Source organism: Ovis canadensis, chromosome 6, assembly GCF_042477335.2.
Source record: "Ovis canadensis isolate MfBH-ARS-UI-01 breed Bighorn chromosome 6, ARS-UI_OviCan_v2, whole genome shotgun sequence".
NCBI lineage: Eukaryota > Metazoa > Chordata > Mammalia > Artiodactyla > Bovidae > Ovis > Ovis canadensis.
The window spans coordinates 33,553,278-33,565,518 of record NC_091250.1 but is presented as its reverse complement, the minus strand read 5'-3'; the positions used below and the strand labels follow the sequence as shown (position 1 = coordinate 33,565,518).

The window sequence follows — 12,241 nt, the reverse complement described above, 5'->3', positions numbered from 1 at the left end:
GTGGATACAAAGGACCCAAGGGTTGATCAGAAACTCAAACAGTATAAGATTCTCATGGATTTTCATGGTTACAAAATGGCTACCAGAGCTCCAAACACTGAACCTGTATGTGATCACATTCCAAGCAAGAGGAAAAGGCAGGATGGAAAAAGGTACTTTTTGTCCTAAGCCTGATTCTCTTTAGAAAGGAAAACCTCTCCCAGAAGCCCATCTGCCTTACACTTCAAAAGCCAAACCAGACTTACACATGGACCTTTAAGTCACGTACTGACAAAAAAAGAATGAGGCACCATCCTGACTTACAGCAGGCATGATACAGTCCCCTACGACTGTGCCCAAAACATGTTAGCCAAATGGAAGAAAACAAGCTGCTGTATCAGCAAGCAGCGAGTGTCATAGAGAAATTCCTGCACAAGTGGCTTAGGCCAAATATGTGCTTCAAATTCAGAGGTGAGGAATAAAATTCAGAAGCAGAAATGTAGTCCTACACTATCAAATACCCTGAGGTATCTAAGCAGAAAATGTGAATGAATGAGGCAGGCTGCTGAGGCCTGTGGAGCTCTCAAGGGGTGTGCCCAGATCACATCTCCAGTTCCTGATCCATTTCACATCTTATCGAATATCAGCAAACTACAATAGAGCTATCTCCTCAATTTCTACACAGAAGTTATTTGGAAAAGCAGCATCCATGTTTAGGGTTTAACCATTTCTGGAGTGAGAATTCGTAAGCAATATGATTTTAAGAGGCTTGAAATTCTTCAGACGTTAAAAAAAGCCTCCGAAGATCTACAGCAAACGCTGTGCCATCTGCGGATGTACCAGTATAAACACACTATTTACCTACCTTTGTGTAAAAGACCTGCTAATCACAGATGTCTAATATAAAAATCCCTGTCCTGGGATACTTTCTAAGGCAATATTATAAAGAAGAGTTTCTACAGACTTTCCAATTCCACGGCTCCACGTCATCCTAATTGAGAAATCTGAAATCATTACTAACCTACTCTTCAGTAACTTTTTCTGTTATTTTTTGACTGTCTCTCTCTAATACACCATAAGCTCCTGTTTATTTATGAATACTCAGCACTCGGCACTCCGGCACACACAACAGGTGAACAACGAACACTTGGTGAATGAACAGTGAACGTGTTATTGCTGTTCTATTGTTTTACGCAGAATGTCATTATTTCTATTGTTTTACGCAGAATAGGAGCGAACTACACAGGTGGATTCAGACTGATTATAATAGCTTTCCTTACATATTCCATTGCTAACTCCACTTATCTTTACTCCTCAATCTGTCTTACTTTTTAGTAAGTATTGGAAAAAATCCTTAAGAACTTCCCCATCAAGCAGAGACTCCAAGCAGTCCCATGTGAGATAATCAGATCCAAGTCTCACCTGCATTCATATCTTTAAACTTCTGCTTTAGCTCAGTAGGAGTAAAACGATACTGATCAAGACCATCATTCCAATAAATTCGGTCCAAGACTTGAAGATCTCCTCCAATCAGCCAATCTCCTTGTTCCATAACCATCTAATGGCAAGAGAAAGAAAATAATTTTTTTTAAACAGGAATCAAGATCGAAATAAGTAAGAACATTTCTCTCACACAAGTTATATAAACCTATAAATTATGCTCATCTTAAGGTTAATGGTAAATCTGTTTGGCTTATCAACTGAACTGGGAATGAGAAATGCTGTAGAATTAGAATACATTTATAATTTCACAAAGGATTTGTGATACAGGTATTGTATTTGCATATGAAATGCAAACAAAATTGAAATGAATAATTATAACTTTTTAAGTAACAAAAACATTCTTTTAATTGTTGCTGCATGTTGATTAACAGAAAAATGGGTCATTCTGCCTTCTTTGTGTTTTCCAATCCTAAACTTTTGAGCAATTAAAGTAATGATGATGAGAAAAGACAGGAGAAACCAGAGGAATACCAGCTAGTGATAAACGTTACAGAGAAAACAAACAGGGCACTGGGGCACAGCGTCCAGGGAGTAGAGTGAATGGCCTTTAAGGACAGAGGAGTCAGTATATCTCAGCTCCCCTACCGACGATCAGATGGAACCTGAGCCCCCTGGAGTGCAACTGTGGCATCTTAGACGCTGGACTGCCAGCAAAGTCCCATATCTGCCTATTTTTAAACTTTAATTGCTCTTTTTTGTCCTACAGAAGATAATGAAATAAAATCTAGCACACTTCCATGATTTAAACAGACACTATATACATTTTCTAGATATACAGAGCTACTAGAATTTCACTTAGGGCTTTTATTTTCCGCTGCACCGTAAAGCTTAGCTTGTAGGATCTCTGTTCCCTATCAGGGATGGAACCTGGCCCCAGCAGTGAAAGCGAGAGTCCAAACCACAGACTGCCGGGGAACTCCCTCAGTTTCTTTTACAGTTCAAAGTCTACTTTAAAACAAAGGACAGAAATGTGACTTCAGTGATAATATTTCACATACAATACATAAAATAACATGAGGCCCTTTGCAGAGACTAAAACTGCACTATTCGCATACCAGAAACACAATGTTCAATTAAAAGTCCAGCTTAGATAAAATCACCCTGCTGTGGGCTCCCGCAGCATTCTGCCCTCACATCCTACCTCTAAATGCAAGATCAGTATCTGCTCCACCACCAGACAGCACACACCAAGCACAAAGGACTGTGCCTGCCGTGCACATCACCCAATGTTCCCAGCACTGGCACCTAGCTCACGGCCTGGTGTACAGGAGGTGTTTAAACAATATTTGCTGAACATTTGTCTGCACCAAAATGACAAGCCTGTATGCTCATCACACAAATGTAAGTTCCAGCCTTGATTCTGCAAAATATTCATGGTTCCGATGGCAGAGTTGATATACAGGTAATGCCTCACAGTTCAGCACATGCAGTATTGGCAAATCAAGACAAAATGCAGCCAAGTTTACTCAGGACCTTGATATAGGGGTGATTCTTGCATGTTGTTCCCCACTGCCTGGCACAGCGCTCCTCCTTCCTGTGCTCAAAAAACTCTGGATTGCGAAGGATAGCCACCCGGCGGCCCTCATACATCAGCGCAAATGCCGTGCAGCCATCCAGCCTCTCTTTGTCTTCCTGAGTAGCCGTCAGGACTATAGGTACTGACAGGTTAATGACACCCCCTGCAGGGCACAAAAGAAGGTAAAGCACACAGCTTATGTTACTCAACAGGTCTCATATCCACCTTTCACACTTCAGCAGACACTCTTCAAACAATAAAAGGTTTTACTCCAGTGATATGTTCTACTGGCCCCTGGCACAGAAAATCAGGGAGAGAACAAGCAACAAATTCAGAGTTTAAAACACAACAGGAAAAATTGAGAACATCAATTGTAGCAATACTCTTCACAACCACTCATGAAACTGTCTTTAGGGGGAAGAATCACAGATATAACAAGGAAGAGCAGCTGGTTAAACCTAACATCACCAAAAATGTGCGAGTAAGACTAGGAATTGTGCTTCAGGGCCCTTTCAGGACAAATATGAACCCTTGCTGATAACTACATTTTGAGTGGCAAGTTACTTGAAGATACTTGCTAGACCTGGGTCTAGATCCTTGAGAAAGGAAGACAAAAACACTCAAAACGTTTCTATCGGTTTTTGATCAGAATGGAACTAATGTCAGCTATCATGGGTGACGAAACAAGTAAATAATCAGTGTCTCCATTTACGCCAAAATATGCTGCTGGTGAGACTGAAGGCACATTCTCGGTTCCCAACCTTTCAAGAGCTAAAAGTGTTTTCTTCTTTTCCCACTCATCATGTACAGGTTAGGAATATAAAATGCATTCTCAAATTCATATGTGGATAATATTTACATATCAAAGAGAAACCATATTTTTTTGGAAATCATGGCATGCCTTCTTGGGGCAAAAGATGTCAACAAAATCAGTGATAACTGCTTGACTATTTTAAAATTACCACCACAAGGTAGAGTTCAAAATGGAAAATTAATGGACAGATTTGTACCACATCCAAGACTGAATCATTACTAAGGAGGCAGTCCACAGTAACTTTCACCATTATTTCCAAAGAAGAAAATCAAAAAGTAAAATTCAATCCTTATGTTCTTGTGATAAAGTTTCTTGAGAACAAGGATTAGGAATTACATTTTCTAGTATCTATTTACTCCCCTGGTCAAAAAAAGTTCTTCATAACACAGAAGAACATGGTTGTAATTTTGTAGGGGTCTATGACTTCTTTTTAAATGGAAGTATTGTAGCTGACGTACAATATTATGTTAGCTTCAGATGTACAACACTGTGATTCAACATTTAAATACAATATTTAAATTCAATATTTAAATCATTATGAAATGATCACCATAAGTCCAGTAATCCTTTGTCACCATATAAAATTATTATAGTATTATATTTATGCTAATAAGTATATGTCTGTGACTTATTTATTTTATAGCTGGAAGTTTACACCTCTTAATCCCCTTCACCTTAGCCTATTCCAACCCCTCCCCTTCTAGCAACCATGAGTTTGTTCTCTGTATCTACGAGTCTATTTCTGTTTTGTTTGTTCTTTTGTATTTTAAATTCCACATATGAGTGAACTGACTTATTTCACTTAACAAGTGGCAACCCACTCCAGTACTCTTGCCTGGAAAATCCCATGGGCAGACGAGCCTGGTAGGCTGCAGTCCATGGGGTCGCTAAGAGTCGGACATGACTGAGTGACTTCACTTTTACTTTTTCACTTTCATGCATTGGAGAAAGAAATGGCAACCCACTCCAGTGTTCTTGCTTGGAGAATCCCAGGGACGGGGGAGCCTGGTGGGCTGCCACCTCTGGGGTCGCACAGAGTCGGACACGACTGAAGCGACTTAGCAGCAGCAGCAGCAATAACCTCCAGGTCCATCCATGTTGCAACAAATGGCAAAAGTTCTTTCTTTTTTATAGCTGAGTAATATTCCTCTGTGTGTGTCTGTGTGTGTGTGTGTATCTTCTTTATCCAGTGTGTGTGTGTGTGTGTGTGTGTATGTGTATCTTCTTTATCCATTCACCAACTGACAGGTACTTAGGTTGATTCCACGTCTTAGTGATCATAAATAACGCTGCAATGAACATAAGGGTGCATATATCTTTTGTAGTTAATGCTTTTGTTTTCTTCAGATAAATACCCAGAAGTGGAATTGCCAGATCATATGGCACTAGAGTTCTTTACAATTTAGTAACATCTCCTTTACTGTAGTAAATTGTTACCAACAGTATACAAAGTTTAAGGTAGCTAGAATGTAATGATGATATTCTAAATATAGATTTCTTTGGCAATTGCTTCAGTGTTTTAAAATAAGAACCAACCTTTCAGCCACCTATTTCAGGATTCCTAAACTTGGACTCCCTGATTCCTCCTTAGAACACCTGGCTTAATAAGCAAGCATGGGCCACAGTGCAGCACAAGTTAGTGACTACGTACACTTTCGGAAAAGGTTTTCTACCATGATCAGGCAGATACGGAATAGGGAAACTGCGTTCGTGTTTTAAATCCATTTTTAGCCCTAATCCCCCACAATAAATCACAATCAGGAAAACTAAAACTGGAAAGATGATCTCAGGATATACGTAAAATATTCCGTACTATCTCCAATTAAGATGTTACCAGTACTCTCTCTAAACAGTGACCAACCCCTGCAAATATGTGCCTTCTTTTCCACACTCAATGCATCTGAATGTCCAAAGTCTTACCATCCAGAAGACAATCGAAATGGAGACACTGCAAGTACTCCCTCTCTCTCATAAAGCCATTCAGCGGGGTTGCCCAGCCTTCTGCCAAAACCTGTACCCACTGCATATCCACCTAGTAAATGAGACAGTAAAGAACAATGTTCTATTTCGTGTACTCATGAACAAAAGCAGTAACGGTTTTCTGGAGTTTCATTTTGGTTTTTTTTGTTTGTTTTTTTTTTTAGTTTTTTATTTTTTAAATTTTAAAATCTTTAATTCTTACATGCGTTCCCAAACATGAACCCCCCTCCCACCTCCCTCCCCATAACATTGAAAGTAATGGTAACAAACTTCTCAAGAATGATTACAGGTTATACAAATCTAATAAACAACAAGGGCACTAAGAAAATATGCGTTTTTCTTAATAAATTTAAATAACATTTCTAATAAGAACAGCATCTCCTAAACCAGCATTCCTCAAACTTCAATATGTATAAGAAACCTCTGGAAGACTTGTTAAATGAAGACTGCTCCACACCAGTTTCTGATTTAGCTGGTTTGCTATGGGGGACAAAGATTTGTATTTTTAACAGGTACCCAGAAAATGTTAACAATAATGTTCTAGAAACCACTCTCTGACAACCACTGTTCTAAACTAAAACAAACTTTAGATAAAAATACTTACCCAAAGTGTCCCTCACCAATGACATTCATTTTATAAACACTGTATTATTTCTTGAACTTTAAGATTTCTAGTGTATCTGATCAGAATATTAAAGAATTGACAAATTAATGATGAATTAATGTAAACTAGGCGGGGGCTTCCCTAGTGGCTCAGTGGTAAAGAATCCACCTGCATTTCAGGAGATGCTAGCTCAATCCTTGGGTTAGGAAGATTCCCCTGGAGAAAGAAATGGCAACTCACTCCAGTATTCTTGCCTGGGAAATCCCATGGACAGAGGAGATTGGAGGGCTACAGTCTATGGGGTTGCAAAACAGTTAGACACAACTTAGCGACAAAACAAGAACAATGTAAGCTGGATATGCTCATTTTTAACTTGGTATACATATGTGTATATATAGCCATGATTCTCAAAAGAGAAAAGATAAAGCGCCTGGCCAAGAGGTGTACAGTAAGATGTGGCTTACCATGTATTCCCAAAGTATGCTGGCCAGCATGTTCCACTGAAAAATCAAATAATGGCAAAGTACACCCCTCCTTCAATCACAGGAAAAAATTATATTCATGCACCAAATTGTTTCATTTTCAAGTTCTCCTCTTATTAATTTTTCCTAAACCTCTGACACGGCCTGTTTGTCTCTACTGGAATCTAATTGTAGATGGTATCTACTATAAACTGAATGTTTATGTCCCCCCAAATATGTTGAAGCCCCCAATGTGAACTGGAGATAGGGCCCTAAGGAGGTGATGGAGCTTAAATGAGGTCATAAGGCTGGGTCCTCATCCAATAGTCTGGTGCTTGCATAAGAGAAGGAAGAGACACCAGAGCTCGACTCTCACCCTGAGCGGATGGTGAGAAGGTGTCTGACAGCCCGAGAGGAAGGGAGCCTTGTCAGGGACCAAGTTAGCCAGCACCTAGGTCTTGGACTTCTTACAGAACAGTGAGAAAAGAAATGTCTGTTGTTTACGCCATCCAGCCTACGGTTTTTGTTATGGCAGCCCGAGCTAAAACATTACATGATGTAGCCCACGTTTCTTTAATTAATTATTTTTCATACTGCTTAGCAAAGAACAAACCACTGTTTCGAAAAAAGGTCCACATTTGAAAAAGCTACCATCTTTTGGGGTTACAGAGTCTGACTGACCTGGATTCGGATCCATTCATTCTCAGTTTCTTTCCTCTCTCTCTCTCCCTACCCCAATGTGTGTGTGTGTTTATTCAACTGACACGAAGTCTGTTAGTGACAAAATCTGTTGTTCCTTAGTAAAGTCAGCTTTGAGTGACTCTGCTCCCCAGCTCCCCCTTCTCCTTACTCCCTGCAACATGTCTTAGCTTCTGGTTAGAAACCCAATCACACAAACCACCTAGACAATGCACTCCTATCAGGAATTTGAGTAAGTCTTTGAAGAGTCTTTCTGAAGCCTCAGAAGGTTTGGGGGTTTTATTTTTCTCTTTCTCCTTACTTTCAGGTTTGGCACCTCCCTGGGTGTCTGGGATTTTCACTACACTAGAAAAAAGCTGGGAAATTCTATTCCTAGTGTAAGTTCTTATTTCTAAACCTATTTTTAAAGTATATCTGAGTGATACAATTTAAAATTCTCTAAGATTTGAAAGTGATAAATGATAGCCTCCATTGTCATCATATTTAGTTTAAGCAGTTTCTTATTGGGAAAAACACCTAATGATATTATTAGAGCTACAATACAACAGAATTATTCTTCACAATATAAGAAAGGGAAAATCAGGGTCTAGGCAAGGGATTAGGAAACATGTTTAAGGGAAAAAAATGTTCATTTTAATTATTAAATTATTAAAGGCTTTTTACTTTTTAGAATCCATTCCTTCTGACAGACCTAAAATCTTATATAACCTCTATTCTTTGGTATTTCAAAATAAATATTATGAGTAAAATAAAATCAACGCCATGGTAATTTGGGAATATGGTTTTATAAATTAAACATATTTTGTACCCCGGAAATGGTATATACAACTGTGACCACCACCACCACTCATGCCCTCAAACACATCAATAAAATTACAAATTCTACAGACCAACATCTATCTATAGGATTAAAGCACTTGATACGAGAAAAGGACAAAGCACTTACTTTATTAATTTTCAATGCTGGTAGTGTTTCTGCATCTGTTTTTGCCAAATGAAGTTTATTTTCTGGCACATACAGTTCTTTCACTTCATAAGAGGCATCCACAGGTACAATATCCTATACATTAACAAAAGCAAAATTAAATGTTTGATCCAACAATTTAGAGTTCTCCAAAGGGTATGTTAATGAAGGAAGTTAATGTTTCAAAAGGAGGCTTTAAAAAAAGTATGAGAGGGATTTAATCAATTTTCCTAATGACGGTTGGTCTACTCCCAAGCAGATAACATCCCATACACAAGAAATCATCACACGTAACTTCCCACTATTGAGTATGAAACAAATTCCCACAGTGTACCATGTATGTCAAAATCAGGCAACTGCAAAGAGGTGACCTCAAGTAAGGAATAATGATTAAAAGGACTTAGGAACAAATAAACAAAAAAGGCACTCTAAACATAATCACTATTATCTGCAACATATTATGGAACCATTTTATTCCAGCTTCCATACACATCTTTATCCCCAGCGTCACTAACCCCACCTGATTAGTCGCGTAATACAGTACTCCAGAGCACGTCAGCTCTATTTCTGCCACCGCAGTTTGAAAAAGAGCACTCTCTGACTTCCTATGAAGTGCGTTCTGGAAATTTTATCCCAACTCCAAGTACTCATTTATATCACACTGGGACAAAGCTTTTTCTCATTTATCCCACCAGTATCTATTTGTGATGACCACAAACTTACACTGCTCTCAGATACTGCTCATCAAGTGACCTTCACAAGGCTTGTTCACATCTGTCATTCTCCTAGGAATAATTGTCAAATGTGTTTAATTACTCTAAATTTTTAAAGTCAAACCAAGTAATCGCCATAAGCATATAAAACTGGCACTGCTAAGTTTTTCATAAATGTCTAAGCAATGTCTCATTTAAAAATACATTAATTCTCAAGAGAATGATAAGACAAGCCACAGACTGAGAAAAAAATACCTGCAAAAGGCGTATCTGAAAAAGAACTATTATCCAAAACATAGAAAGAACTCTCAAAACTCAACAGTAAGAAAAGAACCCTATTAGAAAATGGGTCAGAGACCTGAACAGACACCTCACCAAAGAAGCTATACAGATGACAAATAAGTATATGGAACAATACTCTACATCATATATCATCAGAAAAATGCAATTCAAAACCACAGTGAGATAACCCTGCTAGAATATACTTATTAGAATGGTCAAAATCCAAGACACTGAGCGCATGCTGACAAGGAGGCAGAGCAACAGGGACTCTCACTCACTGCTGGTGGGAATGCAAAATGGTATAGCTGCTTCAGAAGACAATCTGTTTTGAGCAAGCTTGGAGAGCTGGTGATGGACAAGGAAGCCTGGCGTGCTGCAGTCCACGGGGTCACAAAGAGTCAGGCACGACTGAACAGCTGAACTGAACTGAACCATACTCTCGCCATGCAACCCAGTCGCCATGCTCCTTGGTATTTACCCAGATGAGCTGAAAACTTATGTCCACACAAAAATCTGCATACAGATGTTTACAGCAGCCTTGCTCATGACTGCCCAAACTTGAAAACAAGCAAGAAGTCCTTCAGTAGATGAATGAATAAACGGCAGTATATCCAGACACTGGAATATTAGTCATTCAGCCCTAAGAAGAAATGAGCTATCAAACCATGAAGAGACATGAAGGAAACTTAAAGGCAGATGATTAAATCAAAGAAACCCACTGGAAAAGGTTACATACTGTACGGTTCCAACTATAGGACATTCTGAAAAGGCAAAACTGTGGGCACAGTAAAAACATCAGCGGCTGCCCAAGGTTACAGGGGAGGGGAGAAGGGAAGAATAGGAAGAACACGGGATTTTCTAGGACAGTAAAGCTATTCTGTAGAATACTACAGTGGTGTGTAAATGTCATTACACAGTTGTTACAACCCACAGAATGTTCAACCCTAAAGTAAACTATGAACTGTGGATGCTAACAACGTATAGATGTTGTTCAGTAGCTCAGTCACGTCCCACTCCTCGTGATCCCATGGACTGTAGCACACCAGGCTTCCCTGTCCTTCACCATCTCCCAGAGCTTGCTCAAACTCATGTCTACTGAGTCAGTGATCGCATCCAACCATTTCTCATCCCCTGTCATCCCCTTCTCTTGCCTTCAATCCTTCCCAGGACCGGGATCTTCTCTAATGAGTCCAACGAACCTATTAATGTAGGTCACCAATTATAACAAAGGTACCACTCTGGTGAGGGATGCTGACAGCTGGATAACCCACGTGTGGCAGGGAGGGGAGTTCCTAGGAGTTCATTCTCTATACTTCCCACTCAAGTTTTGCTGTCAACTTGAAACTTCTCTAAAAAGTAAAGTCTATTTTTAAAAATGCATAACAAAAAAAAAAGGTAGTTTGAAACAAATATTAATGGAAAAACCAAGTGTTTAAAGACACTACCTACTACTTTTCCTGAGGAAAAAGTTTGGGAAGAAATTTCAACTAATATTCAGACTTATATTAATACCTTCAGCAGACGGAAAAAGCAGAGTCAGACATGTGTCTCAAAACTAGATGACCTCATGAAAGCCTGAATGCTACCACTCAAGCAGCCCTTATGGGCCCTGTGAATCTAGAAAGAATTATTCTCCTACATTTCTGTGATATTCTGTTCCTTCAAAGATAGAACATGTGTGCTAAGTTACTTCAGTCGTGTCCGACTCTTTGTGACTCTGTGGACTGCAGCCCACCAGGCTCCTCTGTCCCGGGGATTCTCTGGGCAAGAATACTGGAGTGGGTTGCCGTGCCCTCCTCCAGGGGATCTTCCCGACCCAGGGATCATACCCACGTCTCCTGCGTTGCAGGCAGATTTTTTACCACTAGTGCCACCTCGGAAGCTCATAAAGACGGAGCAGCACTGGCTAAGTCATGTACCAAAACCAAGTTCCTCCCACCGGTAAATTCAAGGCCTCCGATCTTTCTCAGGAGGAACTCAAGAATGAATGAGAAGAGTAAAGATGAAGAAAGGAAAAACAAGAAATAATGAAATTAAAAGACATAAATAAAGGAGCACTGCTTGCTACCATACCATGTTCAGCCAGCTCTCTGGGGGCCCTTTGTCCTTCGAGAATCCCACTGCTCAGGGGAAAGCAGAAAGTGTGTGTTAAACACAAACTGTGCACAGCACAGAGAGCTTCACAAACCTTCCACACCTCCTTTTGCAATTAAGCCTGCAGCAGGTACCCACAGCTGAAGACTACTTATTGTGTTTACTAACAGTAAACACTACATGAGGGCCTCAAAGAATAATGGTGAAGGAAGAGAGACAGCTTCTATTACTGCTTCCATTTTCTCTTTATAGATATTAATACAACAAGGTAAAGTCTCTTTTTAAAATCTAGCAAGAGAAACAGCTTAAGGTAGTCCATTCTATACTTCTAACTCAAGGAATTATTTTTAATACATTTGTTTGAAATAATAAATTAATTATTTTTATAAAGAATAATTTATAATAATTTTATAAATAAATTCAATAAATAGTAGTAAAGAAAATGTGGAAATGAGAAAAACCCATCACCCTTATATATGGTTATCAACATCATTTTTGTGTGTTTCCCTCCAAGTGTTCTTCACCCATAGGTGTATCATAGAGCAACTGGTAGTTTGAGCAGTTTGTACAAAGTCTGTTACTCCATCAACCAGAAAATAAAAATTCAGAATCCATGTTTCCCAGAACAATAT

The 12,241-nt window shown here is 39.2% G+C and overlaps 1 protein-coding gene across 3 annotated transcripts in view; it reads right to left on the bottom strand.

The window, feature by feature from the left end:
• PAPSS1 (3'-phosphoadenosine 5'-phosphosulfate synthase 1) overlaps positions 1-12,241 on the bottom strand; it is a 121,982-nt gene that overhangs the window by 50,334 nt on the left and 59,407 nt on the right. For all 3 annotated transcript variants that reach the window (XM_069592968.1, XM_069592970.1, XM_069592971.1), the window contains 4 exons: positions 8,503-8,616; positions 5,733-5,844; positions 2,956-3,161; positions 1,402-1,537 (listed from right to left, as the gene is read on the bottom strand). In XM_069592968.1, the coding sequence (XP_069449069.1) occupies positions 1,402-1,537; positions 2,956-3,161; positions 5,733-5,844; positions 8,503-8,616 (568 nt within the window). The remainder of the gene's footprint in view (positions 1-1,401; positions 1,538-2,955; positions 3,162-5,732; positions 5,845-8,502; positions 8,617-12,241) is intronic.